Raw genomic sequence first — 20,774 nt, forward strand, 5'->3', positions numbered from 1 at the left:
GTGATGATGCGGGAGCGAGCAGCAGCGCTCACCGCTCATCGCTGGGGCATACACACTGGGCAGCTTTGAGCTGAAAGCCGCTCAAACAGGCTGTTTGAGTGCTTTCAGCTCAAAGCCGCCCAGTGTGTATGAGCCTTTAGGTTCTGCAGCTTTCTGGAATAGTACTGATACCATTTATTGAGAGCTCAAAAACACACTGATGCCTTGTACAGAAAGTTTGAATATCTGATTATGAGCAATGGGTAAGCCTGGAAGAAAGAAGTTGGTTTCCCTGTTTTAATACCAAGGGTTCATAAGGGGTTTCAGTCATCCACATTATCTTTTTCATGAACTAGCAACAGTGTGTTTCTGAAATTTCAGCAAGCAATTTCAGTCAAAAGTCCTTTAAGTGTTTCTAGTTATCACAATGAATTCTAGAAACTAAAATAACTACTGTTAGTGTGACAACTTTTACAGTGGTTGCGTTAATGAGGGAGTTCAACTTTGAATAACTATCTAAATAGCATTAAATGGTATTCTTACCTCCAAGTCTGTCTGTTGTTTCCCAGTGTGTTTTATCAGTCACTGTCTACAATTGTAAAGTGTAACGGAATCTGCTGCGCTGTATAAGAACTGTAAATAAATAATTATACACATAGTTTCCTTAAACGATAGTTACTGCTTTCATCACTTTGTGGCATGAGTGTATTGTCTGTATGTCCATACCATTCTAGAATGTCTCTTTGATCATTTCCATACTCCTATTACATGCTTACTATCTCCCTAACCCTGTGGGTGAACCTTCACTGTGGCAGCACTGGGGAGAATTAGTAATGACTATGCGTGCACGCATATATACAGTGACTCTCAGGTCACTTATATACAGTATGCGTGCACTTTCGGAATGAAATGGGTGGGCAGTTGACATCCGGTAATTTCAGCTGCCCGCCCACGTTACCCAGTGATTGCCATGGGAACGCCCATGAAATGCTGGGTGTTCCCATGGGCGAGTACCCCGGCCCGCCACCCCACGCCCGCCCACCGCCTTCCATGATGGGTGCGTGCACCTGACGAACAGTTTGTTAGCTGTGGCAGCACACTCCCGGTGTACGTGCATACACAAAACATCGAGCTCACATGCGAGAGAGGGGGGTTTGGGGTAAGGAAACTAAATTGTATAGAAATGGCAAAGGGAGAAAGGTACAGTGAGTTGTGAGAGAGGCAGACGACCAACAAAGAGGATGGTAGATATTTTGTGTATTTGTGTGATATGTTTATATATGTGTGTGTGTGTATTATAAATAAAATAAAACCCGGATTATAACAGCACTCCAGGACTTAATGAAGCACATTCAGCCTATTTAGCTAGAACAGCAACATTTTAATGCCAACTTGAATTTGGCATTTTCATCAGGTTCTGTATATATATAGGAGAGAATGAGCACTCACCAAAACATCCATAAAAGTAAGTCACGGGTTATTCAGCAGAACATGTAGATGTTTCATTCCCCTTAGGGATTGTCTTCAGGACAACAGCATCATATCACAAAGGCATAAAGCAGCAATCCAAAGAGTGGGTGATGACTGCAATGTCTCAATGGGTCATCTTAGATAACGCCCAACCAGAAGTGACTTTACTTCCGCCTAGTGCAACGCACATAAGTAAAACATGCCCAATTATAACGTGCAATGCAGTGCACTGTTCATGTACATTAAGATATGTAAATACATGCTAAAAACATATTACATTAATATTTAGTCTACCATTGTGGCTCAAGTTGACAATTTTTAGGAAACATGTCAGTAACTCATGTACTCCAGTTATGTAAATGTCACCTAATATATAGATGCAATTTTCTTTTTAGACCCCAACTTTGTGCGAACATTTCTTACAACATATAGATCTTTCTGCAAACCGCAGGAGCTCCTGAGCCTTCTCATAGAAAGGTATGTAACACAAAACATTTGTAATATATACATATAGTGCAATACAGTTTATTTTCAACTGATTTTGGGTATGATACCATAATTTCTTGGCACTGTGCAGGCTTCAGTTCTTTTAATGGTTCTTGGTCGATGCTTGTAGACCTATACTTTCAGATGGCCACATTAGCTGTGTTGAGGCCTTTCTTGAAGCTAATGAGGATTGTTTTCCACCTAGGAATGAAAATTCTGCTTGTTAACATAACCAGACAGATAAAAGTGAGCTTCGTCAGAAAAGTACAGTGATAATTTTGAAAATTACCTGCGGAGTGATGCAAAACTTCGGAGATCAACTACAAATATGTAATACGAATGAAGGCTACCATCTGGGCCAGCGACTGCTTGTTACAGGTCTGGCCTCCTGGTGATTGACAGCAGATGTCACCAGGAGGTGAGGGGAGAAGTCGGATCCGATCCCCCTTGAGCCACACATTACTTTCCCGGGTCGCTGGATCAAATGCGATATATCGCATGCAGCACTTTTGCATGCGATATGTCACATTTGATACCATTTTCTGCTGCTGGGATGCTGTCAGTCGAAGGTCGGAAGTGAAAACAGGTCCGATCTCCAACTCTGATCTGATGTGAATGGAACAGTGTATCGGATCTAATGTCTCATCCCGATCCATCGGAATCGGGTGAAAAGTGGCCAAATCGCACTAGAAAACACCTCCCCTTGGAAGTGGCTGTCTGCTTTTGATTAGCATGGAGTGCTTCCTGTGGGAAGCCACTGCTAGTACTATGCAGTCCCTGCAGTTGGGACTTAATGTAAAGGAGGGCGCAAGTGGATCCTTAGTTAAATTCTGCCACTGATCAGGATGATAACATATGCAAAATATGGACATTTAGTAAAATGCTGGCATGATGAGACCTTTAGGGGAGTGGAGTATAGCAGCTTGGACTCTAGAGATGGCTGTATTCAGTTCTTGTACTATATTTTACATGAGACTTTTCCAGAGTCTTCACACTGTGCTTTTAAGGGGAAAACAACATTTCATGGTACACCCGGTATTCTAAAGTAATATTTAAAGATGTCAATGTCAATACATAATGTAACCCATTTCTGATTATGCTTGCTTATATGCAAAGATTTTATTTTGGTGTATTTTTTTATGTTTATAAAGTAATTGAAACTGTTTTAGCTCCGTTTTCCCTCTTAAAAGGTCACTCTCCAGATGTTAGAAACCAGATGGACTGAGTTAGTTTCATAAACACTTTGAAATTTGCTATAATTTAGGTGAAGGAGATTTATCAAACATTCCTAACCGGTTGAGTAGTGAAGTTGCCCATAGCAACCATTGAGAGTATAGCTATACATACTGTACGTTCTATAAAATATCTAGAAGCTTTTTGGTTGCTATGAGTAACTTCTCCGCCTGTCCTCTGTAAAAGTTTGATACATCTCCCGTATATGTAAATGCCTTTTTCGCCTCTTATGTTCTTTATTTAGGTTTGAGATTCCAGAGCCTGAACCAAGTGAAGCAGACAGAATCGCTATGGAAAATGGCGACCAACCCCTTAGCGGAGAACTAAAAAGATTTAGAAAAGAATATGTACAACCTGTACAGTTACGGTAAGATATCTTCACAGCTTTGCAATTGTACGACATTACACAGGGATTATCTTTCATAGTCTTACCAAGGGAAATGTGAATACAGCACTTTACCCTTTCAAAGGTAGGTTCCTCTTTCCCCTGTAACAAGAATCATTCACAGAAGGGAGCGTGGTCTGTTTGTGGCGCAGAATTCCTGCTGGCACAGTATTAGAAGCGTAACGTTGGCAGATTGTGTAGCGGCAGAGAACTTGTATGCAGTGTAGATTGAACTCTCTGATATAAATAATAGTTGTAATTATGTTTTCTATGCTGTTCTCTTCCAGGGTTCTGAATGTTTGTCGGCATTGGGTAGAACATCACTTCTATGACTTTGAACGAGATTCAGATCTATTACTACGGCTAGAAGAATTTATAGGAACAGTCAGAGGTAAGAGTATACAATTTCCAACCACAGTAGTTACATTTCCTAGATAGTTTTATTTCTACCCCTTTTTTCTATTCAAATACGTAGTATTGTGCAACATACAGGAATAATTAGTGTTTTTGTTTCAGGAAAAGCAATGAAAAAGTGGGTAGAATCAATCACAAAGATCATTCAACGGAAAAAGCAAGCGCAAGCCAATGGACCTAGCCACAATATAACATTTGAGAGCTTACCGCCTTCTATAGAATGGCACATCAGCAGGCCTGGCCATATAGAGAGCTTCGACCTGCTTACATTACATCCTATAGAGATAGCTCGGCAGCTGACCTTGTTAGAGTCTGATCTTTACAGGTATGTGTTGTTGTTTCCCAAATGTCTTACCACTACTGCACTACTGTGAATACCTACTTAAAGAACTAGGAACCTGCTAAAAAAAAAATTGTGATATACAGTAGTTGATCATAACACTGTAACATTATCAATATGATATTTAAGAAAGCTTATTTTTTTTTTAGCATGAACAGATTTCCTGCCACTTTTTTGCCCTTGACCACACTGTCCTTTCTTTTCTACTTGAGTGCCTACTGCTTAGGTAAGGCAGGACAGTACTGTAGCTTATGCCCATTATTTGACCTTGCTTGATTAAATATCTGGCAGAACAGGAACCTCCAGATGACGGTTCTTTTTGCATTTAAAAAAATATATATATATTACAGCCATTTTGACCACATGTTTTGTACAGTATATGTGTACCCATTCATTTGTCATCGTGCTTATAATAGGCAATAATTAATCTGCAGTAAGAGATGGCCCTAAATTATACAAAAGGTGTTGCAGAAACCGGTGTGTTTCCATTTATTGTAACTCCCAGAATTCAACACCCGGCAATTGTGGGTTTTCCGTTAGGCGGCAGTAACGACGTTGTCTCCCTGTATGCCGACAATATTTTAATTTATTTACTGGACTATAGTAAGTCCCTTCTGGTGGTCCTGAGATTGATTGACAACTTCGGTGATTTCTCCGGATTTAGAATAAATAAGACAAAATCTATTATCTTCCCAGTTAGTCCATCCCTAAGACAGCCCCCAATACCCTCCCAGCCATTGAAATGGGTTACAACCTTATATGCTTTTTATCATTCACCCGTTTACCTCCCGAAACCCTTATTTCGGAAACTTAGTAGCATGATAGCTGCATTTATCTGGAATGGAGCCCGACATAAAATAAGGTTAAGCAATCTGATGAGGGATAATGGTGAAGGGGGACTGGGTCTGCCGGACATGAGGCGATACTATCTGGCAGCCCAGCTAGCACAGTTATGAACTTGGTTCCTACAGGGGGAGTACGGTTGGGAATATGCCAATAAATTAACCTCTCTCAACCGTCAGAGCTAACCCACTACAAAGAATCATACAAGGGAAACTTACTAGCGCAGATCCTCCACTAATGATACAGGCCATTAAAATTTGGGGAGAGGTAGACCAATTACTGGGCGTAGACTTCCTGGATAGAGATTGCCGGATTGTAGATCAATTCACGGACCATGAAGTGTCCAATTTACAGATCAATGAAGCTTGGCATCCCTATGAAGTGACCAAACTTCACCAGATTTATACATCATCTGGGCTTAAATAATTTACCCAATTAAAGACAGAATTTAAAGCGCCCCTTGGTGGTGATATTTATTATTACCACATACCACTACCAGAATTAATCTGCCTCAATCACACTTCTATCGTTATTTGCAGTTGAGAAGCGCTATACAGTCATACTTTGCCAATGACTCTCCGATATTTGGGGAATCAACGATAAAAATAATATTAAAGTCCAGTAACAAAAAAAAAATAGTTTCTAGGGTATATAAGATCGTGGGGAAAGAAGTGTTTAAAGATGGATTAATACACCTTCGGGAAAAATGGGTACAAGACATTGGTGAATTGAGTGATTACGAGTGGTCAATGGCAATGAAATCTATAAACTAAGCCACCAATTCCCTCCGTGTTCAATTAACGCAACTATATATATTCCATAGATCGTATCTGTCAGTTATAACATTAAGCAAATTCCCGGGTAGATCTGCTGCAGTATGCCCCAGGTGTGGCGATCCCTCTGGCACCTTCTTGCATTCGCTATGGGAGTGCCAGGGTGTTGCCAAATTTTGGGAAGAAGTCAAAAAGGTAATAGTAGACACGGGGTTTAATAACGAGATATTATCTGTAAGTTCTGCCTATTAGGTATTATGGGCGACAATATGCGTGGAAACGATAAAATTTACATCAATAACTTATGCTCTTTGCGAAAGTCATAATTGGGAGAAACTGGATGGCTAAAGCACCACCTGAGCTGAACTGCTGGGTAGTATTAGTAAATAGAACAGTTTTGGCTAGGTACTGCGCCGCGGGTGGTCTGACCTTTTTTAAACCTCTAAACAAAAATTTAGCACAAACTATTAGACCCCTTTAGATGCTGCTGTTCTGTGGGGGATAGCTCAGTTCCCCAAATTAATTACCAGAAAGAAACAGAATAGAACTGCGCCATAAAGGGGGAAATAGTACATGCAATTTATTTATGTACTGATAAAAAACACATATAAAACATAGAATAATATAACACAATTTTAAGAAAAAATTAATATACTTGGTATTACATAAAAAAGTATATAAAGGGAAAATTAAGTAAAAAGTTATTAATGCACAACCGGTCGTGTCGGGTTAATGAATTAAAACCAAAATAGATTTGCTTCCCTTTTAGCTTGTTGCGGTCATATTAGTATATTAGTTGTAGTTAGATTGTTGGTTACGTAACAGTCTTTGTTTTGGGTTAGTGAATGTAACTGTCCAGGTTTTATGTCTGGCCAGACAATATTATATTGGGGTACCTTACAGCTGCCACCTATACTTCCTCCGGGCTCCCAGTGGATGGTGCCGAATCACCTTATTAGTCCAACTTTGTCTGGAGTCTCCTTTGGGCTGGTGGTCTGGATGTACAGCTGCGTGGTATCCCCTGTGGTGCAAAAAAAGTTATTTAATGATCCAACGCGTTTCCCCGCCTCAGATAACGGTCTCAGCGACTCTTCCTTTTTCTCTTTCCTTGAAAAAGCCGCTGAGACCGTTATCTGAGGCGGGGAAACGCGTTGGATCGTTAAATAACTTTTTTTGCACCACAGGGGATACCACGCAGCTGTACATCCAGACCACCAGCCCAAAGGAGACTCCAGACAAAGTATTAGTAAATCATACTAACAGACAGGAGCAATCCCTATATACAAATTGTAACACGGTAACTAAATATAAGTTAATATGGCACAATTGGATTAATTCCTCATATTATCAAAGGTAATTTACAACACTAGGATAGAGTTATAAAAGATAGTTACGGGGGGTGGGGGGCTGGGTTGGGATAGATACTATCACTATAAGTAATATATAGCAGATATTGCTAGCAGAGTCACGAGATAACAAGTAGAGAGTTACTACACATGTCCGAAGTTTGTTTGATGTATTAAAACATGTGACGGGAAGTTCCGATATATGTAAAGGGTATTTATTATTAATCATTTTCTTCTATTCTTTTCCTTTTTTTTCTTTTTTTAGTGTAACTTTATAAGTTTATATAGTGCACATGCACTTAATCTCACTTAACTGTAGAAATTACTGGTAGGGTAATATTATCCTGTTCGAACTAATACACCCTTTTCTAAGTATATTTAGATCATACATTTAGGGGCCATTACCCCGACCTGAACCCAGTTACTATACCAATTTCGAAGGTCTAGTAAAGACCAGTAATACTGGCTGGTTTGCAGGTTATTTAGCCCCCAACTAGGTCAACACCCACATAGTTACCCGGGTAGCAATAAATACGTGAATCTATTTTAAATCCTTAAAGATGGGACCACGGTAGCATAATGGTTAACAACCATGAGTTAAGAGGGGATAGATATGACACCGTATGCCATACCGGATGTAGCATTTTCAATTTAAGCCAAGGGAGCAAGAAGAAGGCGCAATGAGATAAAAATGTATTTTATTCTGTTTATGTAACAAAAGTGTATTGAATTGTAATTATACGTATGTGTTTATATGTTATATGTTATTTTCTTTTTGTCTTTATATGTAATATAAAATGAGAAAAGTAATAAAGATATGAAATTTAAAAAAAAAAAAGATATCGCCCAGAAGGGTCCTCCTGACCAATATCTTTTACTTTCTCTTCCAGTGTGTATGGGACTTCTGCCTTTGCTGTACTTTCTCTCTAGTTGACAAAATATGTTTCTTTCGTTCTTTTTTCCCCCGATAGAGCTGTACAGTCTTCTGAACTTGTTGGTAGTGTATGGACTAAAGAAGATAAAGAGATTAACTCTCCTAACCTCTTAAAAATGATTAGACACACCACCAACCTCACTTTGTGGTTTGAGAAGTAAGTTACTGGCTGAATATTTCACCTGTACCGCAATTTCCCTAATTATCTGCAATTTCACATTTTATTTATGACCACTTTACATACCCTTTTGCGGCTTCCTTTAGCTGGGGTCAGGTTTACTGCACTGTAAAAGGGGTATAAGAAAAACAAGACTTGGGTCTCGTTACCAAGATCAGGGCTTGTAACCGTCGGTACATTTATATCTTTGGGTGCCGCTCAATCCACCTGTCACAGCGGCCAGGAAATCTCCGTCCTACAATGGAGATCCCTGACCTCTTCCCACTTCTAAACGGCAGTGTTACCGCTCCATTTTTCAAATGGAGCCAGTCACCTCCCTGTTACAGCATCAGACTTTCAACCTATGCTGCTGAACGTGTCCTGTACATGCGCAGAGTACCAATAGGCACATGTGCAACCACACTTGAATGACCCCTATGGTGAATAAATCACAATAGATCATCCTTGCCATGCAGAATTCCGATGGTCCGATATCAGTAAGGCTGCGTCTTCAAATTGCATTTTCACAGGTCCCTTTTGGACATGCCACAATGTGTAGACACAAGAAACTGCATCCTGCTACACAGGATCCTATTCCACTGCATCCTGCTAAAACGCAACGTGTAGACCAGGGATGGGGATCCTTCGGCCCTCCAGGTGTTGTTGAACTACACATCCCAGGCTGCCTTTCTACGGTTTTGCTTTTTGGTTATGTTAAAACTGTCGCAGAGCATGCTGGGATGTGTAGTTCGACAACAACTGGAGGGCCGAAGGTTCCCCATCCCTGGTGTAAGGGAGTTGCTTGGGTCACTGTCCATACTTGTCATTCCCTCTTGCATGGTGGATTATACAGGATGATAGACTACTTGTGTGCACTGAACATTGCTCAGTCACCTTTCATTAAATAAGTTAAAACAAAGTGAAAACAGACCTTGTACATTTGTTTAAACATAAATAAGAGATTAGGCAAGTAATTAAAGCTTGGCTGTTAAGCTTAATAAGGCAAAGCAAGTATAGAAGATTACTTTTTTGCTAATAAATATTATTTTCCTATCATTTATGTCTGCAGCTGCTGTAACTGTTTACAGACTTTTGCTGATTTGGAAGGAGCGGTGTTGTGTTGAAAGTAATAGTTCCTAACTGTGCTTTCCATTGTGTGTCGCGCTGCATGCTTCCTGTAAGAGTGCTTATGCAGTGTAATGTAATGTACCTTCATGGACCATTGCCAATAGTTTGCCAACATAATTCTTCTGTTTTTGTCAACTGTATTCAGAAATCTTACCTACTTGGGGAAAGCTGTTTACATTTCTTTAATACCTGGAAACTTACTGTATCAGGAACTGTTTATTTGAATGTATTTCCTGCATTTCCTACATCCGCTCACTATTGTTGTAGTAGCATTTATAATATATGGTTGTTTTGCACATATTGTGTGTGTTTGCCACTATACATGTTATGTTCAGTATCTTGTGGCAGTGGGTTCACACTGTTTATCATACTGAAGGTATCATTTTATTATTCTTATTATTTTTAAGATAGATTGAGACTTTGGGGGAGATTTTCTAAGCGAAAAATGCGGTAAAAACCCCGTTATCGGGTTTTTACCGCATTTTGGGATGCTGTAAGCATCCCCCGCCGGGTTACCGCGGCGGAGGGCATCGCCAGAACAATGCCCCATAGAAGCCAATGGGCTTCTACCGCATCCCACCGCCGCCCCGCAACGCCGTCCCGCACGGACCCCCGCCGCCACGCATCGCCCCCTCACCTGTGTCCGGGCAGCACTCTGTGCTGCCCGGACCTGTGACCTCCTCCCTGCACTGATCCTCTTCCGGGAGGAGGAGAGCCCGGCGCAGCAGCAGTGCCGGGTGTATGAGGGAGGGGGGAGCCGCCGGGACCTGGCGACTCTCACCGCAAAGGACAGCTCTTAACGCAAGAGCTGTCCTTTGCTATAATTATCGTATATGTTAGAACATATGCGATAATTATAAATGCGAAGGGGGCGGAGATTCTTAGAGAATCTCCCCCTTTAACTTAAGACATTGAAGGGTATCTAATAAGCAGAGAAATAATCTGGAGTGAAAAGGGGGTATTCAATCTGTGCCGATGTTTCCAACGGGGGAACTCGCCGCATTAAAGACCGTCAGTTTTGACTTTTTAAAAGTTGAATCTGTTTTGTCGGAGAGGGCTGTGGATTGTCTAATCCACAGCCATTTTAGGATCATCTGGATTCGTGGATCCACGGACTTACAAACTCTCGACAGTCAGAACATTGTATTCTAACTGTATAGTTATTGTTGGAAGCCGATTAAACTGCCCGGGATTCCGACTGTCAGGACCCCGGATTGAATACCCCCCAAAAGTTACCAATTGTAATAGGACACCCACCCTTTTTTTGTGGGGATGCTTTCAAGATTTTCATTTCTGCTGCCTGAGGCGTTTAAAACAAAATCCCTTATAAACCACAGCTCACGCCTGGTTCTGGTTTTCGTGGATAATAGGATAGGCCTCGGTGATGCAAATTGCAATGGCAAGATAGGTCCCAGTGATGCGACAACCCACCCATCCGTTCACTCCACTCATAAATGGTGATAGTGACTTGTACTTTTCTCACCTTGAACTGCCTGATCTCTTAACTAAAATGACTGAGACAGAGGCTTATGCTGAAAGCCTGTCTGGCAGAAAATGGGTTTGTTACACTGGTTGCCCGTGCTGCACTTGTATAAAAAGGGCATTTGTGCGCTTGTTGCACTGGTCGTCCGTGATACAGCAGTGTTTCTGATCAGAGGAGAATGGGAATAGTAAATAGTATATAAGTAACAGAAGAGAAGAACCAGACATACAGTACTTGTTTTTATCTATTTGTCTTTTTCTAACTTTTTTGCCTCCTCCAATACTATCTATTTGTCTTTTTCTAACTTTTTTGCCTCCTCCAATACTATATAGATGTATCGTAGAAACGGAAAACCTTGAAGAGCGAGTGGTTGTTGTGAGTCGTATCATTGAAATTCTTCAGGTCTTTCAAGAGCTAAACAACTTTAATGGAGTACTTGAAGTCGTAAGTGCCATGAACTCTTCACCAATTTACAGGCTCGATAACACATTTGAGGTGAGTGTTATTTACCCTGATAATTACTGTGAATCTGCCCCTTTTTTTTTAGTTGCCAGAACAAGACAATGTTGCAGTTACAACTGCTATGATCAACATATAGGGGCTTTTCCTTTTACCTATGTATTGTTACTTGTAAACAAGCTAATATTAGGTCTGAGTTGCCTGGATCAATTAAAAAAAGGGAAAGCAAACTGTATTTAATATTTCACTGCCTGCATATACCATTTGCTAATGGGCTGCTGTTTTATTTATGTTTCTACAGCAAGTCTCAAGTCGACAAAGAAAGATTCTAGAAGAAGCTCATGAATTGAGCGAAGATCACCAAAAGAAATATTTGGCTAAACTCAGGTCAATTAATCCACCATGTGTGCCTTTCTGCGGTAAGCATTTATTCTGGATTTGTTTAATACACTATTTTAATGAAGTATTCAGCAAGACCTGAATTTGATTTAAAGTATTGGTAAATAATACAAATGGATAGGTTTTGTACTATGCCCCATTTATTTAATCTATTTCTGTCTGAAAAATAAAATCTGTGTTGCTATGTATAAAAATAAAAGGAAAGTATCATTCTTTAAAACCTTATTTTCAGTCCTTAAGACAAATACAAAAGATAAAAGGTGAAATCCATAGGACACTACTCTGGCTATGCTGTGTCTCTTACAGCCATGTCCACAACTTAACCTAGGGCTGGCCAAACCGGTCCTCAAGATTTACAGTCCACATTTTGTAGACCACCTACCTGACACAGGCAATGCAGGGTTTGAATAAGGCATGCTATTCTGTGAAAAGTTTTGAACTGCCATCTTGTGTGTTTCGGGAAGAACCAGTGTTTTAGGTTTGGGATTAGTCTGCTCCTCTAACTTTTGTGAGACATTGTAAATTAAAGTCACAGCCCAGGAACTTTTCAGCCATCGGTCTTAATGGTGAAGAAAAAATTACATTTTTGCTACAAGGAATGCAATCTAGTTCCTTCACAGGTGCACAGCAAATATTATTGGGTTTTTAGTCAAATGCCTTTCTGTTCCAAAAAAAAATCCCTAAAGCGTTGGCAGAAGGTTCACATTTTCAAGATGAGTTCTTGATGTCCATTTTTCTTAACAAAATGGAACAGGGCAAGTTCATAGTGTCCATGGACATCAAGGTCTAACAGGAACAAGAGTCTCAAGCCTTTCACTTTCAGGACCTGGTTTTCAGCCAGGTAAACAGGACATAGGGTGTTCAGAAATATACTAAAAGTAATGGCTGTTCTTATTAGATCCATGAGGCTGAAGTGATCCCTTACCTAGATTATCTGATCAAGACAAAAGTGCTAGACTTTCTGCAGGCCCATGTTATGGGGACAGCCCAGTCTGTTGAGTCTCATGTTTGGATGTCAAGACATTCAAATTGTATCCTTCCCAGCAGATAATCTTCCTTTAACTTCTGTTTGACACTTGTTAGTAGAGTGTGTCAATGCTAGCAGATAAGATTGTCTCACTTCCAGGACTAATTATTTCATTGGACTCGCAGGCCTAGTGTCTGTTCACCTTGCACATTTTCAAAAGGATGATGTCTCCTTGTACATGTTCATTTTGGGTTTGCAAAATGGGAAAAATTACTTTTTAAGCAAGCTCTTTTTATAATGCCGCTGTAGAATGCTCCACTGGTAGCTGAGAAGGCGAAAACCTCAGCATGGGTTTGGTGATGGTGACATTGGACATCATGTCTAAAGTCTGTTGCAGGGTCCTTGGACACCACCTATGTCAAAGGATCCCTGCTAAGCAAGATTTGATCACTGTAGAGCTTGTGTGGCTGGTGCATTAAAAGTATTTGTGACAAATTTGTTCTTTTAGGGAGTAGTCCAATCATTCAATTTCTTTTAGAAGCTGGTGGGCTTAATAAGATATCAACATGATAACATCTTGATTAAACCACAAGCTGGAGTGCTTCTGCCTCCAGGATGAAATATCTGCAGACAATACCTGACATGGTTCCAGCTTCCTAAACCTGCTCAGGACCACTTTCATTTTCAGAGTTTACCTCAGTTGTCTTTAATACTGGTGGTTTTAACAACCAGGATCCTAAAAACTAAGTTTTTTTTCATTCAGGACTTGAAGTCTTATTTTTTGCCATTAATTACCTCAGGATTTGAAAGACTTATATCACCCTAACACCTTATAAGCTTTCTATCTCATCACTTTTTCTGCATGACCGTTTGGAGTGAGTTTTACATCATAAGTCTCAGAAGGTTTGCTCTCGGTTTTCTTTAAGTGGGGTCTTTTTTTTTTTAAACCTGAAGTGCCAACCTTCTTACTGGGAACTGTGCATTTGCAATTTCCAAACATACCCCAGTAACTTCTTGGGACATCCACCTGGTTCTGACAGTCTTACCGTAGCCACATTTTTAGCTGAGAAATACCCAGGACAAAAGACCATTTTGTTCATTATGATGTCCACAAAAGAAGCTGACCAAAACAGCAATACACAAACATCGCAAGTTACTAAAATCAATTTCTTGGTCCACCACATGTGCTTGCATGGGAGGGGCTAATCTAGACAAAAAAAAAAGAAAACACCTATAGCATTCGCCCAGCACACTACAAAGGGATCAGTCAATTATATTTTCATCCTATATGATAGTAGAAATGCATAGATCTGCTTTACATACAATTGTTTGTTGTACCCTGCCTTAAGATAAGCTTTGGAACACCCCTATGATGTTCACTGTCGCTCAATGTAATGTAAGAGAAAAAGTTATTTTTGTACAGTACTTACATTAAATGATTTTCTCTGAAAGCGATTCAATTGTTTTTAAGTGGAAATAATTCATGGGTGCCCAACGGAGCAATTGAATTGTTGTAATCGGGTACATTGCCCATATTCCTGCTCTGTGCCTTCTAAAGTGGCGAGTATAAATGCATGTAAAGCCTGACCTCTGGGCACTTAAACAACAGTTTGCATCGCTCCCATTCATTTAAACAAGAGTAATAATTGATGGGTAACTAAAACTATTGAATGAATGTCAGATGCCCAATTATTTCCTCCCCAGGAACTATTGCATCACTCCTATTTAGTCTACTAATCTACTGTCCACAACTAGAAATACAGGTGTAAAACTTTTGCACTCTATCTCTCTAATCTACTGCTCTGTCTTTGTTTTTCTACTTTAGGAATTTATTTGACTAATATTTTAAAAACAGAGGAAGGCAATCCTGATTTTTTGAAGAGGCATGGGAAAGAACTGGTGAATTTTAGCAAGAGGCGGAAAGTGGCTGAGATCACTGGGGAGATACAGCAGTACCAGAATCAGCCTTACTGTTTACAGGTGGAGGCTGACATCCGGGTAAGTTGACATCTTGCTGTGGCTATATCTGTGTTGTGCAGCTGGGAAACAATAACTACAGTTGTTGCTCCAGCTCAGGAGAACAGGCTTTTGGGAGGATCCATTTCCATATGCCATGTGAGGCGCACTCTGACAACATGAAGGAAGGTTTTAAGCATATGACAAAGAAGGTTATTAGTCTAAACAAGTTATTGAACGTTCTTCATAAGCTGCTACAGTAGCGGTTGTCACAGAAGCAACAAATAATTACAGTGATTAATATTATAGTTACAATTTAAGAAGCCACTGTAAGCAAAAGCAATATCAAAATCCCTGGTTTACCTGCTTAATAGACACACAGGGGGGAGGGGAGGCATTCACATTTTATTGGTGTGTCTTTATAATTAATGGGTGACTCTGAATTATTGTGCTGGTCATGTCCAAATCGATAGGATTTAGTGGGATATTCAATCCGGGATTCCAATTGCCTGACCATCGGCCATTTTTGCTCAGTTCAACTGTAATTTGACAGTTGGCATTCAATGTTCCAAGTGTTGGCAAGTGGGCGGATCAGTGAAAAAAGCAGCGGATTGTCGAAAAACAGCCATGAATTCGGCAATCCATGGCCATTTCAGACAAAAGAGATCCAACTTTTTTCAAAGTCAGATCTGTTTTTGTCGGACTCTGCCTTCAATGCAGCCTAAAACGGCAGCATTTAATAGGCGGGGGCCGCTATTTCCCCTGTCGGAAATGGCATGGAATTACACCCCTTAGTCACTATATGCATCTAACAGTCTAAAGTCCTGTTAAGGCCACCCAAATGTCGGTTTGGGTGCCTTAACCATGGACTTTGCACACAATTTTTCTCACCGCCTCAGTAGACTGTGTTCCACCGCAGCACTCCTGTCAAAACGGAGCAACAATTGAAATGCTTCGCTGGGTGCTATCTAGAAGGTTGCCCACGTGGACAGAAATCATGGTTTGTTGGCTCACTTTAATATTCTGAAATATGGATCAATTTGGGAATATAGGTTCCATGTTTTTAATGCATGTTTATTTTTCTCCTGTCAGTCATGTGTTAATCCCAAAATATAACCTAAACGGTTTGATTTTATTTCAGAGATTTTTTGAGACTCTGAATCCAATAGGGAATGTTGCAGAAAAAGAATTTGAGGATTATTTGTTTAAAAAGTCTTTGGAAATTGAGCCACGGAATGCAAAGACTTTGCCAAGATTTGTAAGTATTGATAAAATATTTTTCTAACCTACTATTTGTATGTGAGCTGGATGTTTCAGGCAATTCCTATCAAGTGAGTTTGTAAAGATAGTAGCCTGGGATTTAAAACACACTTCCCTGTACCCTATATGAACGCTTGTCATGCATTAATTCTTATTGAACCAGTTTCATTATGCAAAATGTTTTTTGCACTCACAAAATTATTATTTTTTATCAGCAAAAAAAGTACACTTACACCCTTAAGTCACCTGGTGTGCGGCCGTCAAACACAAGACCGGGTACAATGAGGCACCCTACCCCATTACAGCAGGAACCAAGGAAAATCAGCTACAGCCGCATCCCTGAGAGTGAAACTGAAATGGCAGCTTCTGCCCCAAACTCTCCCCGGACGCCCCTAACACCGCCACCTCCATCTGCAGCATCCAGCACTACTGATGTCTGCAGTGTCTTTGATTCAGACCCATCAAGTCCCTTTCACTCACGTAGGTGCCATGTTTTTTCTGGTTGTGTCCTTCTTGACATTTTCTTTTTTTCAGTCTATTTTTTTAATTGAATAAAAATAAAGTTCTTAAGTAATGATGGCCCCGAGGAACAGATGTGTAAAGTGAAAAAAGAATTACTGTAACAGAATATGTTACAAACACATTTGGTATTTGCTAAATGTAGCATTTATAACTTGCATAGCAGGTATTAAAAAGTTATATCATCTAGATAAAGAACATCATAAGCACACTACTGTAATGGTGTGTACACACGGTGAGATTTCCTTGCTATTTGACTTAAGATTCCATTGCTAACTCTGTACTATTTACATACAGTTCATGCTATCTACGTTCAATCTGCACTATATATAGTCATTGCTGCACTGTCTATTTGGCTTTTCGATTTTAGCTGAATGGGAGCTCGAATCGGGATAGAAAGCTTAAAAACATGTTCTATCTTCATTCGATGTTTATGCGATCTCGATTCGATTTTGGCTATATAGTCCAAATTGAATGTCAAATTGTACAGTGTGTACACAGCATAAATCTGTAGAAAAGCTGCGATTCAATTTAATTTCAAACATTGGAGCCACTAACCATTCACAGTTCTTCAGATAAAAGTAATCCTAATTCAATTGCAGTCTATTGGGTTATACATTCATTTATTTTCAAATTGGAGAACTAAAGTGCTGTAAGTATCTTCAATTTCTTCACAATGACACTACAAGAAGGCCAGATAACTACTTAGTCTACAGTACATCAGTTTATCATCTGTAGACCTTGTTTGCGTTACTATTTTTATTGAATTCCTCCTTAGGTTCTGCTTCAGTATCTTCAATTAATTTCACTAAGAACTGTGATGAAATGCAGATTCCTCCACCTGTTCCTCCCCGCAGACGACCAGAATCCGCTCCAACAGAGTCCTCACCCTCAAAGGTAGAAGTAGAATCCTGTTTATATACCACTGCATTTTTTTTTATTGAGTCCGTAACCTTAAGTCACCTGAATGTATCATCTGTGTGTCAGGTACAGAGGTGTCTCCTTGATCAATAAGGAGTAAATTATTTGATGCATATTTACTTCCTGCTTTGTACTGCCACTGCACTACTGTTCATGCACCAGTATCTATCGGAGCATGTACAAGTGGCCAACACTGGCTCTCCCAAAAAATGTGTGCTGTGTAGTCTGTAGGCAATAATGGCCTTGCTGTTCTTAAGATCCCACTATTGAGTATGGGGGACTGTGCATTCCATTGCCCTCCCCATATATGGCTAATTGTGTAAATCATTTCCATATCTATCTTTTTTATTTTACTCCAAATTCTTTCTGTTTCACTCAGAAAACCCGTACTTTTGCCAGACTCAAAATTAGATTATATTGCCTTTAACCCATACGGTTATGGCAAGATCTCACAGTTCTTCATGGGCAAGTGTTGCTATAAGTTCCCCACACTCCCCTTCTAAATGATGTTTGTCCTCGATTCAGAGCTACAAGTCATGGCAGATTGGCTTCTGGAAGACCATCATTGCACTCTGGTTGGCAAATGGTCTACAATGGTTCCCTCTGCAACCAAGCCCATGCATGTCCTTTCTGATCCTAGGCTCCTCCAACTGATAGTTATTCTTTTATAAAGTGTTTATATCTTAATATGCTTATGTGTTGTTTTTTTTAATCTACCACAATTTTGACAAATCCTAAGAAGGGATATGGACAAGTATGGGTCTATAGGACACTTGACTGCTGATCAACATCCTGGGATTAAGAGCCATAGGGCCAGATGTACTAAGCTTAAAAAGTGATACAATGGACAGTGATAAACCACCAGCCAATCAGCTGCTAGCTGCCATGTTACAGACTGGGTTTAAAAATTGAGAGTTAGGAGCTGATTGGTTGGTGGTCTATCACTCTCCATTTTATCACTTTTCAGCTGCTCTGCTGCAGCTGGCTGTCCTAGAAAATTTCCAGGCATACCACTATGCAGTAGGTGCGCGCCGGTGGCAGGGGAGCTCCGGCGTACAATGATGAGGGGGCTTCCTATGTTCTGTGGTGGGTTTTGCTGGGGCAGGACAAACCTGCCCTCATAGGTTTGTCCTGCCCCAGCACAACCCACCACTCAAGGGGTTAAGCACCAGTGTGGCACATCAGAAGTTGGTGAAAGAGTCTCCCTCTCTGTGATGCCAGTTTGTTGATCCATAATGCACTGGATCTTGCAAATACTTTACAAGCGTTACTCCCAACTTGTAGCTTGCTGGAGTATTTCAGAATTTAAAGTAATGGTAGTTGACCTGCTACAGGCTATTTGTTTTAATGGCATAAGCCATAACAAATAAAGTGGTTATTGATGCTTTTGGCACAGGACGCTAGTAAAGCAGCATCATACGGCCACCACTTTTTTCTCAAGGTGATTACCAATTTGAGTGTATCCTCACTTCTGATGAGATTAAACCAATTTACTGCATATTGGTAGTCTCCCAGTCCCCACACATGTCCCCACTAAGAAGGTAAATTATTTCCATTAGTAATCTTGGTTCCTAAAGTTGCAAACCATAACAAAAACATGCGTCTGATGCTGAGGTCTCTTCTACTGGACTGTACTGTGCATGAGATACTGGGACCAAAAATTCAATTCCATGAGAAAACCACCTGATCGGAATTGCTGATCGGAATTGCTATTGTTAGTGAGTTCTACTTAACAGATATTTTATTGACGTATATAGAATAAGAATTTTAGATTCCCTCGAATTGCAATGGTAACATTACATTTATGTTATAGGTAGCTGCATTCTCAGTTTTTAATGTATAATAATTTTGTTTCTGTTCCCTCCATTTGAAGATTATGTCAAAACATGGGGACAGCCCTCCAGCAATCCCACCTCGGCAACCCACATCAAAAGTATACTCCCCACGGTACACAATGTCTGACCGCTCCTCAGTCTCTGAAGGACCTGACAGCCCTCCACTTTTACCACCACGGGAACCAGTACGTACCCCGGACGTCTTCTCCAGCTCCCCTCTACATCTTCAACCGCCTCCACTTGGACGGAAAAGCGAACATAGCACCACTTTCTTTCCCTATAGTCCATCACCGTTTACCCCGCCTCCACCACAGACTCCATCCCCTCATGGAACAAGAAGACATCTGCCTTCTCCATCTTTAATAGTGCAAGATCTAGAACTGCATACTGTGACTGGACCTCCTGTCCCACCCAGGCAAAGCACTTCTCAGCCTATTCCAAAACTTCCCCCAAAAACTTATAAAAGGGAGCCTCCACATCCATCTATCCACAGAGATGGACCTCCGTTGTTGGAAAATGCCAATTCATTGTAATACAAATAGTCTAGTCTAAACACTAAAAACTTGTGTTTCTTCAAAAACAAAACATTCACGAAAGGAATAAACTAACTGCAAGAATGCCATGTACTGAGTTACATGACAGAAAGGATATCGTGTCCTTGCTATTTGCCTGGATGCATATTGCACCGTTAAAGACTCTTTTAAGCAGGAGTAAGTCACACAGTTAATGATTAACAGAAAAGTAGTAAAGATGGAAATCGCCACGGTTGTGGTAACATATTGTCAAAGAGATTCAAACTAGAATATTATGCACTTTTAAGATTAGAAATATATATATATCTATATAGATATATATGTATATATATATTTCTAAACAGGGATATTTGTATCCTACTTAAATTCTCTTTTGCTTCGTGCCTCTGCTTTAAAATTCTTTTATAAAATCACAAGAAGCTTTGTGATGACTATCTGTGGTACCCGACTTTATAAAAGTAAAGTATAGCGCTGTATCGCCTGTTCAGTTTACAAAGTGTTCTATGAGTTCTATTGGTACCTGCCTCACCAAAGAGGTACTTTTTGTTTTTATTTTAATTTCTGTATTTTCTTTTTTAATTTTTTTTTTTTTTTTTTTATAAAAAGACAAATGATTTTGGTGCCAGTTTAAAAAAAAAAAAAAAAAAGACATTTTAGCTGGAAAGAATGTGTAATTATTGCCTTCAAACAGGGGAAACAGTCTTATCATTAAAGCAGTAGCAAAGCTGTGTGTGGTGTGTATGTGATTATTAATGTTTAGATTTATTAATATTGCCATTGTCTCTCTATGCAAACTCCCAGATTCTGACTATACATTTAATCTACAAGCACAATGTTGACATAGCCAAAAGGTCAACACAAGCAAGTTTGACATTAACCCCTTCCCGACATTTGACGTACATTTACGTCATGGTCGGGAAGTACTTCCCGACACATGGCGTAAATGTACGTCAT

General features: G+C 40.0%; 1 protein-coding gene across 1 annotated transcript in view; it reads left to right on the forward strand.

Annotated features, from left to right (window-relative positions):
* Positions 1 to 20,548, forward strand: part of SOS1 (SOS Ras/Rac guanine nucleotide exchange factor 1) — a 137,688-nt gene extending 117,140 nt beyond the window's left edge. The window contains exons 11-22 of the mRNA XM_083176061.1: positions 1,845 to 1,926; positions 3,413 to 3,535; positions 3,841 to 3,944; positions 4,070 to 4,292; positions 8,241 to 8,360; positions 11,304 to 11,466; positions 11,732 to 11,849; positions 14,622 to 14,794; positions 15,894 to 16,010; positions 16,228 to 16,492; positions 17,310 to 17,428; positions 19,326 to 20,548. Of these exons, the coding sequence (XP_083032187.1) occupies positions 1,845 to 1,926; positions 3,413 to 3,535; positions 3,841 to 3,944; positions 4,070 to 4,292; positions 8,241 to 8,360; positions 11,304 to 11,466; positions 11,732 to 11,849; positions 14,622 to 14,794; positions 15,894 to 16,010; positions 16,228 to 16,492; positions 17,310 to 17,428; positions 19,326 to 19,820 (2,102 nt within the window). The 3' untranslated portion in view covers positions 19,821 to 20,548. The remainder of the gene's footprint in view (positions 1 to 1,844; positions 1,927 to 3,412; positions 3,536 to 3,840; positions 3,945 to 4,069; positions 4,293 to 8,240; positions 8,361 to 11,303; positions 11,467 to 11,731; positions 11,850 to 14,621; positions 14,795 to 15,893; positions 16,011 to 16,227; positions 16,493 to 17,309; positions 17,429 to 19,325) is intronic.
* Positions 20,549 to 20,774: the final 226 nt, after the last annotated feature.

The sequence above is a fragment of the Crinia signifera genome, chromosome 3 (genome assembly GCF_055691185.1).
Source record: "Crinia signifera chromosome 3, ASM5569118v1, whole genome shotgun sequence".
Classification (NCBI taxonomy): domain Eukaryota; kingdom Metazoa; phylum Chordata; class Amphibia; order Anura; family Myobatrachidae; genus Crinia; species Crinia signifera.